The sequence below is a fragment of the Apium graveolens genome, chromosome 10, assembly GCF_009905375.1.
Source record: "Apium graveolens cultivar Ventura chromosome 10, ASM990537v1, whole genome shotgun sequence".
Lineage (NCBI taxonomy): Eukaryota > Viridiplantae > Streptophyta > Magnoliopsida > Apiales > Apiaceae > Apium > Apium graveolens.
Genome location: NC_133656.1, coordinates 26,055,272 through 26,075,042, shown reverse-complemented (window position 1 = coordinate 26,075,042; position 19,771 = coordinate 26,055,272). Strand labels below are relative to the sequence as shown.

The 19,771-nt window shown below is 35.1% G+C and overlaps 1 protein-coding gene across 1 annotated transcript; it reads left to right on the top strand.

Annotated features, from left to right (window-relative positions):
* Positions 1-1,986: 1,986 nt before the first annotated feature.
* Positions 1,987-10,897, top strand: LOC141690463 (uncharacterized). Its single transcript, XM_074495260.1, has 8 exons — positions 1,987-2,239; positions 2,296-2,922; positions 3,539-4,038; positions 4,173-4,332; positions 4,777-5,173; positions 10,452-10,518; positions 10,600-10,662; positions 10,808-10,897. The coding sequence occupies exons 1-8, from the start codon at positions 1,987-1,989 to the stop codon at positions 10,895-10,897; spliced, it is 2,157 nt and encodes a 718-aa protein (XP_074351361.1).
* The last annotated feature ends 8,874 nt before the right edge of the window (positions 10,898-19,771 follow it).

Genomic DNA, 19,771 nt, shown 5'->3' with positions numbered 1-19,771 from the left:
CACACCAAGTCCCTTTATGAATTTCCGTATCCAAACAGCCTCTTTGGCTACTTCACTGAAAGCAATATACTTAGCGTCCATTGTAGAATCATCTACTATCTCTTTCTTTGAATTCTTCCAGCTTACAGCACCTCAATTAAGGAAAAACACAAAACCTGACTGAAATACTGAATCATCTATGTCTCTCTGGAAGCTAACATCAGTGTAACCCTTTACAATCAGCTTCTCATCTCCTCCATACAGCAAGAATGAGTCTTTAGTCCTCTTTAGGTACTTAAAAATATTCTTGACAACTGAATAGTGACCCTCACTTGATTAGAATGTTATCTGCTCGTCATGCTCATGGCATACGAAACATCAAGACGAGTACATATCATAACGTACATTATAGATCCAATTGTCGAAGCATATGGAGCTTTGCTCGTACGGCCCTTATCATCTAATTATTCAGGGAATTTAACTTTTGAGATCATTATCTCATAAGACATTGAGACATATCTTCTTTTTGCCTCTTGCATCCCAAAATGATGCAATACTTTATCAAAGTATGTACTCTGAGTTAGGCCAATTAATTTCCTTGATCTATCTCTATAGATCTTGATCCCTAATATATAGGTAGCATCGCCCAAGTCCTACATCGAGAAACTATTTCCCAACCAGGTCTTAAAATCCTGTAGAGAATGTATGTCATTCCCTATTAGTAATATGTCATCCACATATAGTACTAGAAATGCCATATGGATCCACTAACCTTCTTGAAAACACATGGTTCATCTTCGTTTTGAATAAAGCCAAATTCTTTGACTATTTCATCAAAACATTCCATCTCTTAGAGGCTTGCTTCAATTCACACTACAAGAAATAGTGTAAAAGACATCACCCCTTTAACAACGGTTCGAAATGCCACTGATGTTAATAATACTTTTAACATCGGTCGAGTTTTAAACGATGTTAAAGCCATTTTAGACATCGATTTTATTTTTAGGCGTTGTCTAATCTTTATTAAAAAAATAAAAAAAACGGGTACATCAGTTTACTTAGCAACCGTTTTCTTATCTATATTTCAGCAAAATTCAGTTCCCCCCCCCAAATTCTAATTTCCCCCTCCCTTAGTCCCGATTCCCCCCCCTTCCCCGCCTTTCACCCTCTACCGTTACTCTCTCTCAGTCACTCTCCACTCTCTCTCTCAGTCACTCTTCACTCTCTCTCACTCTCAACTCTCTCTCCGTCACTGTCTCTCCCTCCCTCTTCAAACTTAAACCCTAATTTCTCTACCCAAATCTATTAACCCTAATTTCTCAATTACTGTGAGCATATTGTTCATACTCCCTCTTCAGAATCAAAAATTATACTAATTACCAGGTTTTCTTTCGATTGTTCATATTTGGTTTGCTTTAATTACTACTTGTTTATATTTGGTTTAATTTTTTTTTTAAACTCTTCTTTTTTCCTCAGATCTTGAAGTTCTTGACGTGGGGTGTTCGTTTATGTTATTAAGGTATAGTTTTTCAATATATTTTGTATCGCATGTACAATTTTAGTGTTTAATTTTCTTTTTAAACTCTTTTTTTTCTTCAGATTTTGAAGTTCTTGACTTGGGGAGTTCGTCTCTAGTATTAAGGTATATTTTTTCAATATTTTTTGTATTGCATGTACGATTTTAGAGTTTATTTTTATTTTTAGTGTTTATTTTTTTTTTTGACTTTTTATGTGCAAGCATTGTTTTAAATTTACATGATTTTGATTATGTTTATGTTGTTGAAATTTACGATTAATTATTTTGATTTTGCAACAGCACATTCTTTTAACTTTTGGCAGTGTTAAAATAAAATTTTAAATTATATATAAAAGACGAATAATCTGAATTGAGGATAGTTGCTCTATTGTTCATATTTGTTTCTTGCATCTATATATTTCAATTTGAATTTATTTTGTATGTTTGAATGATAATCAGGTAGGTTGCTTGGTCGTACCTATTTTTGAATTATGGATAAGTCGTGGATTTCGAAAGATAGGGATTCATTAGAGTACGAAATAGGGGTGGAAAATTTCTTGAGCTTTGCAGAAGAAAATACAGAAGATTCTAGGAAAATTCCTTGTCCATGTGGACGGTGTGGTAATTTTAAAAAATTCTTTGTAAAAACAATCATGGGTCATTTGTACGAGAATGGTTTTAGTTTAGGGTATACTGAATGGATTTGGCACGGGAAAAAATGTATTGAAACTAGGTCTTCTGCTGGTAGTACATACCCTCCACCCCTTGTGCAAGACAATTTTGCTGCCACAAAAAAAAAGTTTGTGAGGCAGCATATGGTACGGGTGATTATGATGAAGAGGCGCATGAGTTTAAGAGGTTTATGGCTGACGCCGAACAACCTTTGTTTGAGGGTAGTGACTGTACAAAGTTAGAATCGATGTTAAAATTGCACAACTGGAAATCGAGGTTTGGAATTAGCTATGTCGCCTTCACCGAGCTACTGTCTTATGTTGGCTCTTTCCTTCCTACTGGTCATGTTTTGCCGGTTAATGCATATGAAGCCAAAAATAACCTATCTGATCTAGGACTAGACTATATAAAGTTCCATGTGTGTCTGAATGATTGCATACTATATAGAGGTATATACAGTGAGTCTTCTAAGTGCCCCAACTGTAATTTATCTCGATCAAAATTTGGGAAGGATGGTAGAGTTAGAACTAATATTCCAGCCAAAGTTGTATGGTACTTCCCCATTATTCCCAGATTTAAGCGATTGTTTAAATCTACTTCTACTGCTGAAATGATAACTTGGCATTTAGACCACCGCATTCAAGATGGCCTGATGCGCCAACCAGCTGACTCTCCTTTTTGGAGGAATGTCGATCACAGGTGGCCTAGCTTCGGTAGTGACTCCAGAAATCTTCGTATAGCTTTGTCAACCGATGGTATAAATCCACATAATAATGGACTGACCAATAGATATAGCTGCTGGCCAGTTGTATTGGTAACTTATAATCTTCCTCCATGGCTATGCATGAAGAGGAAGTTTATGATGTTAACATTATTAGTTTCTGGTCCATATGAGCCGGGAAATAATATAGATGTATATCTACAACCAATGATCGATGACCTGAAAAAGCTTTGGGAAGAAGGGGAACCAGATGTCTTCGACACGCATACTAAAACTTATTTCACTTTAAGAGCAATGTTGTTATGCACAATAAATGACTTTCCCGCATATGTGAATTTGTCTAGCTGCGTTAATAAGGGGTATATGGCATGTCGAGTATGCTGTGAAGATACCATAGCTAAGTATTTGACTCATAGTAGGAAAATGTTCAACCAAGGTCACAGTAGGTACTTGCTATGACATCATCCATATAGGAGGCAGAAGGCATTATTTAATGGAGAATAAGAGAATAAACACACACGTCAACCCCTTTCCGGAGAAAAAGTATTAGTGAAGCAACAACAAGTTAAGTTTACTTTTGGCAAAGAAGTAAAGAGTTCAAAAAAGGTGGAATGTGTATAGAAAAAGAAGTCAATTTTTTTTTGAGTTAGATTACTGGAAGTTTCACCATGTGCGGCATTGTCTCAATGTTATGCACACTGAGAAAAATGTGTGTGATAATCTGATTGGTACTCTATTGAATATACGCTATAAATCCAAAGAGTGCGAGGCATCACTCTGTGATATGATGGAGATGGGTGTTAGGGACAACTTAGCTCCACAGGAAGGCGAAAAGAAAACATACTTACCCCCTGCCTCTTATACTTTGTCAAAGGTTGAAAAAAAGAAAGTTTTGTCATCATTCTTACACATGAAACTTCCGTTTGGACATGCATCAAATATCAAAAATTGTGTGTCGATGCCTGATTTGAAGATGTACGGGCTCAAGTCCCATGACTGCCACATCCTCCTCCAACAGTTGCTCCCTGTTGCCATTCGTTCGGTTCTCCCAAAGAATGTTAGAATCAGCATAATTAGGCTGTGTTTCTTTTTCAACTCATTGTGCAACAAAGTTGTAGATGTATCAAAACTGGATAAATTGCAGTCAGATGTAATAGTGACCTTGTGTGAGCTGGAAAAAATCTTCCCTGCCTCATTTTTTGATGTAATGATACACCTAACAGTCCACTTGGTTAGAGAGTTACGTGTGGACCGGTTTTCTAAAGATGGATGTTTCCATTTTAGCGGTTTAATAAAGTATTAAAGAGTTATGTAAGAAACCGTTATTTTCCAGAAGGTTGTATGGCAGAAAGCTATATAAAAGAAGAATTAGTTGAATTCTTCTCAGAGTTTGTTGGACAGAGTGGCACTACAGGCCTTCCAAAGAAAAAAAGTAAGCTTTCAGGTATATTATCTTCCGCAAAAGTGAAATCATTTGAAGAAACAGAGCGAGACGAAGCACATCTAACAATCCTTTTTAATAACTCTGAAGTTTATCCTTATATTTTGTAAGTCCATCCAGCTATTACTTGTACTGCATTTTATTTCTTATAACAAGAAATTGTCATTTTATTTAATATTTGCATTGTCTTAGGATGCACAAAGAGCATCTTGAAAGACTTTATCGAGGAAAAAGAAAAAGTGTTCAGTGGATGATGGCTGAACACAATCGATAATTTGCTGATTGGTTTGAAGAAAAAGTAAGTTTAGTCATTTTCCTTTTTTTGGTATTTTTATCATGGTACTGCCCTTGTCAATAGTCTCATTTTTTTCAGTCAATATGTGCAGGTTAATAATGAACTGATGGAAAATTTTGAAGGTGTTTCTGAAGTGATAAGATGATTGGCAGGAAAACCATCATATTTTATTCTCACATACGAAGGGTATGTAGCCGACGGGGTCCGATACTTCACAAAGGAGAGAGATGATTCGAGAGTTGTCCAGAATAGTGGCGTGTCTTTAGTGGCCAAGACGGTGCAAGTCTCAAGTGCCAAGGATTTGAATTTGGTGGAGAGCAATATGACATTTTATGGAATCATCTTAGATATTTGGGAGTTAGATTATCATGAATTCAAAGCCCCTTTATTCTTGTGTAAGTGGGCAGAGAATGAAAGAGGAATTAAGGTAGATGATATAGGATTCACACTTGTGGACTTCAGTCGACAAGGATACAAGAAGGACAAATATGTGTCTATCGACCAAGTGAAGCAGGTTTTTTATGTAGAAGATCCGGTTGATGCTAGATGGTCTGTTGTATTAACCTCTACGACATGAGACTATCATGATGTGTATAACGGAGATGATTTAGGAGACACGATATTGGAAAATCCTCCATTCTGTTCGATAATACCTATCTGTGATGTTGATTCCATTGAGCATAGTTTTAGTCATTGTAGAAAGAACATTAAGGGAATTTGGCTTAAAAAGTCAGCCAAATAATGTAGCTCTTTATATATGTTATGTGAACTATTTCAGTTTGTTGTTCTTATAATATTGTATTTCAATTTGTTATTTTTATATTATTGTATTTTATTTTAGTGTACCTTCTTGTGCCCATAGAAGGTGAACTAGAGACTGTGAGAAAAGCGATTAGTTCTACGGTTTCATAGCCTCAAGACTTGATCACAGTAGCATCCCTTGTGGTATAAATCTTTACTTTTATAATGTTTCCCTATTTAAGTTTTAAAATTTACAGATGAAATGGAGTCCTTCATGTTTTGATTAATTGTTTGCAGAATAATAGAAAGGAAGGATTCTCAGCGAAAAAAAGAGAAAAATCAGTTGCAAAGGTCGGTTGCTATGTTCAAAGAAGTGGAGGTAGCTGACTCTGTTCCAAAAGGCTTAACCTTTTGTATAAATATACAACAACAATTATGAAAGAGACCGGGGACTTTATTGTAATTCCATGTGATATTGAGGTGTTTGGTTGCGAAAGAGTTATCTATATATTGCATGAGAGTTTAATCGCTTTGCTAAATTTGAAGAGATTTGCCAAGTTGCAATATCTGCACATATGTCGTAAGTTTTTTTACCCTGCCATTTTATAGTCATTTTGCATATTAATGATGCACAGTACTGTAATGTTTTTTGATATATTTATTCATATATATAGGTACCTGCACAGTGTGATTCTTGCGAATAATGATTTGGACATGTTTTCTTTTTTTGATCATGGGGCCACATTTACCCTTAACAAAGAATTTGGAAGATATTTTGTTCAGCGGTTGACAGATGGATATGATCGCGTGTTTTGGATGCCGCATAATTTTGTAAATTTTGAGAGCCTATTTCGAAAATTAAATATTGATTTAGTCTGCTGAATTTGACCTCTATTTATTTTTTTTATTATATTAGTTATAATTGGATTTTGATTGTAATTTGGGCTGGTGATATTTTTATCTTGAATCCTTTGTCTCATCCAACAAATTTTCCTCACTTGCAATAACCATTATTGTTACGACCGGCATTTTATGTAATATTATTTGTGGATTTGATATAATATTAAAGTCAAACGAAAATATATTCAATGATTGTACGCTAGTGTGAGTGAAAATTTCTGCATTATAAATTTGCTTTGTGTAGTATATGATTTTTCAAAGCAAGAGTTTATTTAATTTCTTTATTATTGATTTATAAGGAATATTCTAAGCTTTGGAAAAATTTTCTTTTAAAAGGTATTTTGTTCACAAATTTTGAAAATGATTTTATAAAGTCTCTAAAAATCCAAGTTATTTTATTGTATAAATTTCATAATTTTTGAACTTGTATTTTATTTTATAAAAATAAATCATTATAAATTTTAGTTGTCATATTTATCAAATTACATGAATATCCTTGCATGCAAACTCTCTTCTATTCAACTAAAGGGCTAAAAAGGACAATTACAACCCCACTAACTCTCATCTTGCTAACCAAATTACTCCTTTGTCCTTGCATACAAAATGGTCTTAGTATGTGGGAAGGTTAATCTTGTCAATTCTCATTTCCACTCACTTATTTCAATCAATCAAAATCATAAAAACCCAAAGTACAAAGTGTTGTGATCATTCACCCCACTCCACACTCCACCCTCACTCTCTCCTCCCTCCCTCCTCCCTCACCTCTCGGTTTTTCCTCCCTCTCGGCAATCACCATAGCCGAAGCCCCCATCCCCTTTCTTTTCTCCATTCTTTCACTCAAACATCCATATTATATTCAAGTAATCTTGCTCCCTACATGTTTTCTATATATATTTCAAAGAGTTTTGAGTAGAAAGTTTAAGTTTAAGGGTTGCATGTAAAGGTTTTAGTGAAACTCAAAATACAATCTTGATTCTTATGGATTTAAGGTTGTTTTTGAGAGGACTACAAGGAATGGATAAATGCCAAGTCTTGAGAAGGAAACTCTTGATGATTTAATGGCCATTTCCATCCATTTCATTCGGCCATGACCATATGGGAGCCGAATGAATGGTCCTTCAAATCATTCTTGTTGTTTTGATCAATTTTTGCATGTTTATGTGATAATGACTTGAATTTTGTGGTGAAAATTTGATAAACCTCCTTGCATGCTAAGTGATCATCTAGGTATACCTTATGCTAGGCTTGCATGTCAATTTTAAGATGGAATATATGTAGAAAATGTGTTGTTTTAGTTTGAAAAACCCGAAGGCATGCATGCATGAGGATTTCTCTTAGAATGTTGTAAGATTTTGATCATTTGGAAAGATTTTTTTAGTGAGCCTTAATTTCAGTAGGTATAATGTGTTAATATTGATTTATGCTTCTTGTTGCATGGTAATAATTCGTGATTATCTTTTATAAAAAAATGCATACCTTGTTGTTTCAAAAGCATGAAGATTTGTGATTTGTAAGGATGATCTCACCAAGGCTATTTTGAGAATAAGGGAGTTAGTTCAGTATAATACCATGTTTAGGTCTTGGTTTGAGTATTGAGTTGTTGGTAGTTGAGTTTGTCAAGTCAAAACCTTGGAGAAATGAGAGTTATAGTTTCTGCAGAAAATCAGTTTAGTACCTGGAGGTTTAGAGTAAGTTTTGACCATGTCATTGGTGTGCACTTTGAGGCCCAAGCTACCAGAAGTTAGTATTGGGAGTATATAAAAGGTTTTAGGAGTTGGTTGGAGGTTTGCATGTCATTTGGTTAGGTGCACAAGTAGAATAACCAAATCTGTCCAGCAGGGGACAATTTTGTTACAACTTAGAAATAGGGAGATTTGACCATGTCGTGGGTAGGCCCTCATTAGGCCCAATTGGGCCTTAGTTAGAGGGAGTATCAGAGAAGTTTTTCATTCATAGGATATGGGTTAGAACCATGTGTCACAAGTTAATTAAAGTCAGGGCATTTTCTGCCCAGAAAAATAGGGGAACCTTGGACTTTTAGCTTAGGCCCAAGAAGGCCCAAGCCAGGCTCTTGAGCCATATCAAGTTTGTGAGATGCCCTTAGGTCAGGAGAGTCTTGTGTAAAAGTTTTGAAGGAAAACTTGTAGTTTAAGAGTGTCTAATGCACTCAAGAAACTATAGTTGTCATTCTGAAATTTGCACCATTGAGCACTTTCACTTATCACATAGTTTTAGAACACTTAGATGTGAGTATTAGGTCGACCACCATAGTTGTAAGATAGTATAAGGTCAGTAGAGCAAAAGGCACAAGTGAGGGTCAATAGGTTTTGGATAATTTAGGAAAGGCACATCGAGTTAGGAAGCCAAAATTTGAAGACTTTGTCTAGTTTAGCGACCAAGTGACTTAAGTTGTGAGTCGAGATCATCCAAGCCTAGTGTGCATTATGGTGTTATTTGGTATTAATATACGATATGTGATTATGTGGCTACGTGTGTACATTTGAAATATAAAGGTGGATATAAATTAAGTGCGTATAGGCCTAAGTGTCATCCATGTTTAATTTCGGGTTGTAAATAGGTTAAGATGGTAAGAATATATTATAATGAGGATTATTATTATTTATGTAGGATCTCGAGACGAGGGAAAACTTGCCATAAAAGTCAAGTGAAGCTCCAGTTGCTCCTACCAGTCAGATCAGACCAGCCTATCTCAAGGCAAGTGATTCAACTTGACCTTCGTATTTACTATAAATAGTTCATATATATCGATGCAATTATCCTGAGTCATTTTAATATGTTTAAATCAAGCGTATCTCTCGCTTATCTTTGAATTATATAGAAATGCCATGAACCCTCGAGTATGGATTGCAAGTAGTTCAAAAGTCTTTTCATGATAGATAAATGCCATGATAAAATAAAGAGTTGTTATATTACTTGATTGATCCTCTTGATTAACATGCTGATGATTCCTAAGTATTGATATCTCATCCTGATACTTGAACCCCTATAGAACCTTACCTTGAACTCTGATAGTCAGAAACTTACCAAAATGATTCCTCATTGATTTATACCCTTTTTCCTATCCTAAAGCTTGACAATTCTGATATATATACATCCTGAGCTAGAGATGATTACCTTAACACCCATAGTATTCGTGAAGCTTATCTTCTTAATGATCCAACACCTGTACCTTGACGAGAAGCTATTGCTTTAAGCCCAGTTTGGAATTACCCCTTCATATTATCCATTAGTCTCACCATATTTTCCTTTCCAAGTTCTGACATATGAAAACCTTTTGGTTACCCTAATAGAGTAAAGTTTTGTGAATCATGGCCCTGAGATTTAGTACCATATTTCCCGTGATTCGAGTTGATCTATAATCCCTTAATAAAAATATTTATTGTTAAAAGAGATTTTGTTATAAATCGGCATCAGCTTTTGAAATAAATAAAATATGGTTTTCAGTCCCAAAGGGGGATAAATGTTTTTTTTGAATAGTGGATCTGGACTGAGACGCGAGTCATTTCCACCCTTATATTAGGCTTAAAAGTTGCCTAGGGATTCCCGTTAATGTTTTAGAACCCAGCGAGGTTCGGGATTACTTCGCGGCTGATCACCGGCTGTAATCCGTAGCGTCATAAAATTATTTTGATTAAGACATGATTTTAAAATTGTTTTGATGCAAGCAAAATGATGCCATCTCACATAGTTTTATCTCTCGTTATCATTAGTCATGTCTTTCCATTGGCATTCTTAAAAATATATCTCGATTTATGTTTTGTGTCGTTCTGTTAGCACTTGTTGAGCATATGGCTCACTTCTTACTTTACCCTGATATTACAGCTAGCAGCTATGGTTAGATTCAAGCAGACTGCCCGTAAGACCTGTGATGTTGATGCTTATGTTCGAGCTCAGGTAGAATAAGTAATAATAGTTGTGTGAGGACTCGGTATTTGTAATTAGATGAAATAGTTGGTAGTGTTGGGCTGTTCCAAACCCTAAACTGTAAGATCTTGGAGTTGGTTGTGTATTCTTCTTTTAAAATATTATAATAGCTATATTTATTTTTCTATTTAAGTTGGGGGTATGACAATTATTAAGGTCAAATCATTACATTACTTGCAGATTTAAATATTTTCATTAATTTTGATTTTTTCTTATTACATGACAATATATGTCTCTACAGTGCAATGAAGACTTTCAATGCTCAGACTGGAAGGGGAAACATTGTTCCAAAGATTAAAAATCTGGTCGTAAGTATTTCTTACACTCCATGAATCAGTGAACAAGTTGTAAGATTTTTTGTTTATCGTTGATGGTATAATATTTTCCAGGGGTCTCCTAAGCAACTAGGTGGCCACGAATGTGGTTACGTTGTTATGCGATACATGAAAGATGTAATCGAGGATAAATAAATGACTTTTATCACTAAGGTATATATAGTTTGGTGTTTTGATGCAATTTGACCAATATAGTTGTTACTAGGTTTAGTTTGTGTCGATTTGGCCTAAATATTTATAGCTAGTTTCTTATAAATTTCAGTGGGCCAATAAGAGTCTGAAGTCTTACAAAATAAAGGAGCTGGATGTGGTCCGTATCGAGGCGCTTGGTCATATCCAAGACAAGATATAGTAGCTATGTATCTAGGATTACTAGATCTTATTTTCATCTCAATACTTAATCGATCTTTGAAACTACTTTTGGTACTTTTGGTATATTTGTGGTCGGTGTTAGGATGGAGTTTGGTGTTAGACTTTTGGAGATCAGTAGGTATTGGATATGTAGCAGTTTGATGTTAGTGTTAAAACTGGTGATTGGTTTTGGTTCTATGTTTGGATGTAAGTAATACGTTGTGCAACCGGATGGTAAAAGATTGCCTTATGGTATTAATATTACCTTTTGGTATTGTTGCCATTGTTTTGGTTTGCTTTTGGTTCATATATATACAAACACATAGGTTCATTTACTAACTACCTAACAACATGTCTGGAATATACAAACAAAAACTGATGTTGGTAATGATAAAATACAATGGTTAATTAACAAAATGGCATGTTTAAATTGTAAATATACATCAGTTTTTAAGAAAATAACTGATGTTTTTTGACATGTTTAACATCATGTATCTAGAAGATAACTGATGTGATCTTACATAAATAACAACGATATATATTGAGCATGCCTAAAAAACTGATGTCTAAGAGAGTCATTAACATCACTCACAGAAACAAACGATGTCAAAGGTGCCTATTTACAACATTTATTTTAAAAAAAATGTTGTCTTTATATTTTTTTCCCTTGCGTGTCATATGCTTAAAATGGTATAAATTGCAATATATTACTATATTGAACTGGTGAACATGAGTTAAAATGTAAGATAATAAGATAAGGACATCAGTTTGTTAACTAAAACCGTTGTCTACATTTATCTTAGACATCAGTCCATAACCGATGTCTAAACTCTGGACCTTTCTCTACACATGCAAAGACATCGCTTATAAAAACTTTTAACATCGGTTTGGAACCGATGTCTTTTGACCTATTTCTTGTAGTGCCATAAATAAAATTGAAGCAACTTACAGACCATCTTAGCAAACTTGGGATCGACAAAACCCTCAGGTTGTATCATGTATACATCCTCTTCAAGGCTTCCATTTAAGAAAGCAATTTTGACATCCATTTGCCAAATCTCATAGTCATAGTAAGCAAGTATTGCTAGCATAATCCAAATAAAATTGACCATAGAACCTGGTGAAAAAGTCTCATCATAGTTTATACCATGAATTTGATTTAAACCTTTTTCCACTAGTCGCGCCTTATAGGTCTGTACTTTACCATCTATGTCAGTCTTCCTTTTGAAAACCCACTTGCACCCTATAGGTTTTACCCCTTCAGGTGGATCAACAAAAGTCCATGCTTTATTTTGATATATGGATTTCATCTCCGATTTCATGGCCTCTAGCCATTTTTTGGATTCTAGAATGTTCATAGCTTCTTGGTAGGTAATAGGCTTATCATTATCTATGAGCATTACATCATCATCTTGAGTCAAAAGAAATCAATAATATCTCTCTGGATTATAACGAGCCTTACTAGATCTACGAACAACCTGTTTTTTCGGAGCAGGAACATCTTGATGTAAATCCTGCCCACTTTTCAACTCTGGTTCAATGTTATTTTGTATAACTCGATCTTCATCGAGATCTATAGTCCTCCTAATACTCTTCTTGGAAAGTAACTCTCTTTCAAGAAATACAGAGGTTCGAGCAACAAACACTTTGTCCTCGGTAGGATTATAGAAATTAAACTCTTTAGTTTCTTCAAGATATCCCACAAAATAACATTTATCCGATTTTGGTCCTAGCTTGTCAGATACTAAGGGTTTCACAAACGCTTGCATCCTCGTTCTATAAATGACATGCTATGGCATTTCTCAATCCATATTTCATATGGAGTTTTTTGAACCGATTTAGTTGGAACTCGGTTTAGTGTAAATGCAGCCGTTTCTTGAGCATAACCCCAAAAACTTATTGGAAAATCTGTTAGACTCATCATCGATCGCACCATGTCCAAGAAGGTATGATTTCTCCTCTCAGAAACTCAATTTCATACCACATTCCTTCAAGAAACCTTTAAACTCGAGGCCTAAATATTCTCCTCCATGATCTAATCATAGAACTTTTATACTTTCCCATGTTTGCTTTTCCACTTCGGCCTTGTATTCTTCAAACTTTTCTCAAAAGATTCAGATTTGTTCCTCAAAATATACACATATCCATTTCTACTGAAATCGTTAATAAATGTAATGAAGTAGTAAAATCCACCTCTTAACATCGTACGCATTGGACCATATACATCACTATGTATAAGTCCTAATCGTTCGGTGGCCCTTTCACCTTGTCCAGTAAAAAGGAGCTTTGGCCATTTTGCCAATGAGACAAGATTTGCATTCTTCGTATGATTCAAAATATACTTATCCAAGTAACCATCTTGATGTAATTTGGAAATGCGTTTCTCATTTATGTGACCTAAACGACAATGCTAAAGGTATGTTTGATTTGAGTATTTCATTTTAATACATTTATTATCATTTATGTTATAGACAGGAGTATCTAAATCAAGAACATATAAACCATTAAACAAACGTGCAACCCCATAGGTAACATTATTCAATGAAAAGGAACAACCTGAATAAAAAATGAAAAACCTTTCTTATCCAAATAAGAAACTGAGATAATATTTCTGCAAATCGCAGGAATGTAAAAACAGTTATCTAGTTCTAAAACAAGCCCTGTGGGAAACAATAAATGATAAGTCCCTACGGCTAAAGCATCAACCTTTGCTCTATTGCCAACTCGTAGGTCGACTTCTCCCTTCGTAAATGTGAGAACCACATCGAATATCTAATACCCAAGATGTAGAAGTAGACAAATTGACTTCTATGACATAAATACCTGAAATAGAAGTGCCAACAACAACCTTCTTCTTCTTCTTCAGATCCTCTAAATAAGCATGACAGATCCTCCAATGACCTTGTTTCTTGCAATAGTGACAATCACCAACCTTTAGAACACCACCTTTAGGCTTGAAAGCCTTGGTCGGATCAGGTTTCAGGTTGGCATTAGATTTAGATCCCATCTTCCTCTTGCCTTTCCATTTACCTTTTCCTTTGGTCTTCCCCTTATTCACCATTAACATGGGAACAGGGGACGTCTTCTGAATATTGGTCTCAGCAGTTTTCAACATTGCCAACAATTCGGTGGGCTTCTTATCTATCTCATTCATATTTTAATTCATCATAAATTGAGAATAGATATTGTTTAAATATTGAAAAATCAGATCAATATAGTGCTTCATAGAAATCGGGGCACCCAATTTGGCAAGGTACTCAATATACCCTATCATCCTTAGAACATATGGTCCAACTGGATGACGTTCTCTCTGCTTACATGCATTCAACGACTTGAAAGTATTAAACCTCTCCTAACGAGCTTGTCCTTCAAACATACGTTTAAGGTGCTCAATCATATCATAAGAATCCATATTCTCATGTTGTTTCGGAAGTTCAGCACTCATGGTCGCTAACATGAGACATTGAACATCCATGTCATCATTGATATGTTTATGATAAACAATATGTTGAGCACGAGATACTCCTTCAGGGAGATGTGCAGGGAAAGGAATATCTATTACATAGAGCTTGCGCTCTTGTTTGAGGACGATCCTCAACTTCATCTGCCATTCAAGGAAGTTTGTTCCTGTCAGCTTGTCCTTCTCAAGGACTAATCACATAGAGAAGTTGTTTGAATTATTTGCCATTTGATATCTACAATGGTCAAAATGCACAAGCTAAATTAGTCTCCAGATGATTATTATATGTTCAAGTGATTATTCATATATATTAAAAATTTATATCTCTCTCTATTTTTACCAAATTAATAGCCCTAAGTATTAATCAGTAAAAAATATCTTCTATATACTTTTTAGTGAGCCAAGACCCATATTTCATCATATCTTAGGCCAGCTTTGGCATTTCTCCCATAACAAGATTATTTAGGTAGACAATATTTGTCAATTATATCAACTATATAACTCTTGGATAGTTTAGTGGAACAACATTTGTTCGTATTTATCGAATAAATCTCACCAAACTCTATGCCTTTAAGTTCACACTCCTATTATGGTAACTTAGTTAAGTCAAACCAAAATGTCTAAAAAGTATCATATACTTCAGTACGCCTTCCCACGATAGATGGGATTACTTCGTTCTGGCGAACCCACTCCTTATCGATCTAGGGGTTAATGTGTTGGACATATTGGAATTCATCTAAACAACTTCATATAAACATTAGGCTTTTGTTAGTATTAAAACGATCACGATCCCATCATAAAGAAATTCCCAATTTTTCCTTGAATAAAATATTTCAAATCAATACTCGTCAATGGTTTGATTTCCAGGTAGTGAGGGAGTCACATCAGTCTCTCTTAAAACTCACAACCTTACAAGTTCAATGAACCTATTTTTGGCAAAATCGCCCCATTCCGGAAATAAAGAAGATTTGTATTTTATTCCGTGTTTCATAAACAAGAGAATCTCATAATCATTTATAAATTTTAAAATCTTGAGTCTTTACAGATTTTATCTTGTTTAAGAAGGCATGGCATGAGTAACGTATTTAATACATACATTCATGCATGATTAATCTATTTAAAACATGCATCATTAACTGTTCTAGACATACAGTCATACATCAATATGTAAAGTGCGGTATGTAAACGTGCTTGGTTATGGCCTTTATCTTATGTGATCCATTCAAGCTAATGAAAGGATCAAGGTCAATCTATCATGAATCATAGAAATACAATTACATTTCTTCATTCTTCTTGTCTTCATAGTTGCTCCTTCTCTGGGATCAACCCTTCTAGAAGTACATTACATTGAAACAACCTAAATTAATGTACTTACATAAGAAAACTCAGGCTACAGTCGAGGTTAAACAGTTACAAGAATAATCAAAATGACATGCAAGTCGTATTTATAAAACCAAAATAATAAATAAAAAACCATTAACTAAAGGGTCTTAAGGCCATAAAAAGCACCATGCTTAAGTAAAAAAATAAAGAACTTGAAAAATATAGCGAGGGTCGGGGGGCGGAAGACCCTGGGCAGGGTCCGGGGCGACAGCCCCCGGGCGGGGGTTCAGGGGCGGCAACCCGCGAGAGGGGTGTCACACCCCAACTTAAACAACAGATTAAATATAGCTATTACAACATTTTAAAAGAAATAACATAACCAAATCCAAGATCTTAGAGTTTAGGGTTTGGAATAGCCCAACACTACCAACTATTACATCTGATTTTAAAATACCGAGTCCTCACACAAACTACTATCACTTATTCTACCTGAGCTCGAACATAAGCATCAGCATCACAGGTCTTACGGGCAGTCTGCTTGAATCTAACCATAGCTGCTAGCTGTAATATCAGGGTAAAGCAAGGAGTGAGCCAAATGCTCAACAAGTGCTAAACAATATGATACAAAATATAAATCGAGATATACTTTAAAGAATGACAATGGAAAGACATAACCACTGATAATGAGGGATAAAACTTTGGGTGATGGCATCATTTTGTTTGTATCAAAACAATTTCAAAATCATACAGTTTAATCAAAATCATTTTATGACGCTACAGATTACAGCCGGTGATCAGCCGCAAAGTAATCCCGAACCTCGCTGGGTTCTAAAACATTAATGGGAATCCCTAGGCAACTTTTAAGCCTAATATAAGTGTGGAAAGGACTCGCGTCTCAGTCCAGATCCACTATTCAAAGAAAACATTTATCCCCGTTTGGGACTGAAAACCCACATTTTATTTATTTCAAAAACTGATGCCGAATTATAACAAAATCTCTTTTTAGAGTAAACATCTTTATCAAGGGATTATAGATCAACTCCAAACACGGGGAAATGGTACTAACTCTCAGAGCCATGAATCACAAAACTATACTTTATTATGGTAACTGAATGGTTTTCATATATCAAAGTTTGGACAAGGGAATTTACTGAGGCTATTGGATATCATGAAGGGTAATGCCAAACTGGGCTTAAAGCAATGGTTTCTCATCAAGGTTCAAGTGCTGGATCATCAAGAAGGTAAGCTTCATGAATACTAAGGGTGTTAAGGTATGAAGAAATGATCTTTAGCTCAGGATTTATCAGAATTGTCAAGCTTTAGGATAAGAAAGAGGGGTAATCAATGAGGAATCACTTTGATAAATATCTGGCTTTCAGGGTTCAAGGTAAGGTTCTATAAGGGGTTCAAGTATCAGGATGATATATCAATACTTAGGAATCACTAACATGTAAATCAAGAGAATCAACCAAGAGTTGTAACTACCCTTTCTTTTATCATGGCATTTCAAAGATAAACATAAGATACACTTGACTTAAATATATATCAAAATGACCCAGGATAGTTGCATCGATATAAATGAACTATTTACAGTGAATACGAAAGACAGGTTGAATCACTTGCCTTGAGAAAGGCTGGTCTGGTCTGACTGGTAGGAGCAACTGGAGCTTCACTCGACCTTTATGGCAAGTTTTCCCTCGTCTCGAGATCCTACATAAATAATAATAATCTTCATTATAATATACTCTCACCAACTAATCCTATTAACAACCCGAAATTAAACACGAATGGCACTTAGGCCTATATGCACTTAATTTTATATTCACCTTTAAATTACAATTGTACACACATAGCCACATAATCACATATAATATATTAATACCAAATAACACCATATACACCATAATGCAACACTAGGCTTGGATGATCTCGACTCACAACTTAAGTCACTTGGTCGCTAAACTAGACAAAGTCTTCAAATTTTGGCTTCCTAACTCGATTTGCCTTTACTAAACTATACAAAACCTATTGACCCTCACTTATACCTTTTTCTCTACTGACCTTATACTATCTTAAAACTATGGTGGTCAACCTAAATCTCACTCCTTAGTGTTCTAAAACTATGCGATAAGTGCAAGTGCTCACTGGTGCAAATTTCAGAATGACAACTATAGTTTCTTAAGTGCATTAGACACTCTTAAACTACAGGTTTTCCTTCAAAACTTTTACACAAGACTCTCCTGACCTAAGGGCATATCACAAACTTGATGTGGCTCAAAGGCCTGGCTTGGGCCTTCTTGGGCCTAAGCTAAAAGTCCAAGGTTCCCCTATTTTTCTGGGCAGAAAACGCCCTGACTTGAATTAACTTGTGACACATGGTTCTAACTCATATCCTATGAACTATGGTTGGAAAAAATTCTCTGACACTCCCTCGAACTAAGGCCCAATAGGGCCTAATGAGGGCCTACCCATGACATGGTCAAATCTCCCTATTTCTAAGTTGCAACAAAACTGTCCCCTGCTGGACAGATTTTGGTATTCTACTTGTGCACCTAACCAAATGACATGCAAACCTCCAACCAACACCTAAAACCTTTTATATACTCACAATAATAACTTATGGTGTCTTGGGCCTCAAAGTGTACATCAATGACATGGCCAAAACTCACTCTAAACCCCAGGGTACTAAACTGATTTTTCTGTAGAAACTATAACTCTCCTTTCTCCAAGGTTTTGACTTGACAACTCAACTACCAACAACCCAATACCCAAACCAAGACTTAAACATGGTGATCTACTAAAATAAATCCCTTATTCTCAAAATACCTTTGGTGGAGATCATCCTTTACCTATGGTACAATTATGGCAAAACAAAAGAAACTACACTTCACAACTCACAAATCAACAAGTTTTTGAAACAACAAGATATACATTTTTATAAAAGATAACCACAAATTATTACCATGCATCAAGGAGCATTAATCAATATTAACACCTTAATCCTACTGAAATTAAAGCTTACTAACAAAATCTTTCCAAATGATCGAAATCTTATAACATTCTAAGAGAAATTCACATGTGTGCATGTCCTCGAGTTTTGCAAGCCAAACAACATGTTTTCTGAATATGTTTTACCAAGAAATTTACATGCAAGCCTAGCATGAGCTATATCTAGATGATCACTTAGCATGCAAGGAGTTTCATCAATTTTTCACCATAAAATTCAAGCCATTATCACATAAACATGCAAAAATTGAACAAAGCAACAAGAATAGTCTTAAGGACCATTCATTCGGCTCCCCTATGGTCATGACCGAATGAAATGGAAGGGAATGGCCATTTAATCATCAAGTATTTCCTTCTCAAGACTTGTCACTTCTCCATTCCTTGTAGTCCTCTCAAAAACAACCCTAAACTCACAAGAATCAAGGTTGTACTTTGACTTTCAACTAAAACCTTTACATGCAACCTTAAAACTTTAACTTTCTACTCAAAACTCTTTGAAATATGAGTGATCATGGTATGGGAAGTAACATTTACTTGTATAGAGGGTGGAAGCTTGGTTGAGGAATGAAGAAAAATGGGGAGGTGGTGGTTTCGGCTAAAAGCCGAGAGTGAAGGAGGGAGTAGCCGAGAGTGAGAGAGATGAGGGAGAGAAGAATGAGTGTGGTGGTGAGTGATGTGTGAAATGATCATATCTTTGCTTGTTTTATGGTTTTTGTGTTGACAAATGTGAGTGGAAATTGGAATTGACATGATTACCCTTCCACTTGTACTTGGTTCAATTTGCATGCAAGGGTAAAGAAGGTATTTGGCTAGAAAATAAGAGTTAGTGGGGTGGTTATTAACTCTTTAGCCCTCTTGGATTGAATAGAAAGGATTTGCATGCAAGGATAACTATGTAATTTGCTAATTATGACAATTAATACTTATAAAGATTTAATTTTATAAAATAAAACACAAGTTCAAAAATTATAAAATTTATAACATAAAATAGCTTGGATTTTTGGAAATTTTATAAAACTACTTTTGAAATTTGTGAGCAAAATAACTTTTAAAAAGAAATTTACTCAAGGTTTAAAATATTCCTTA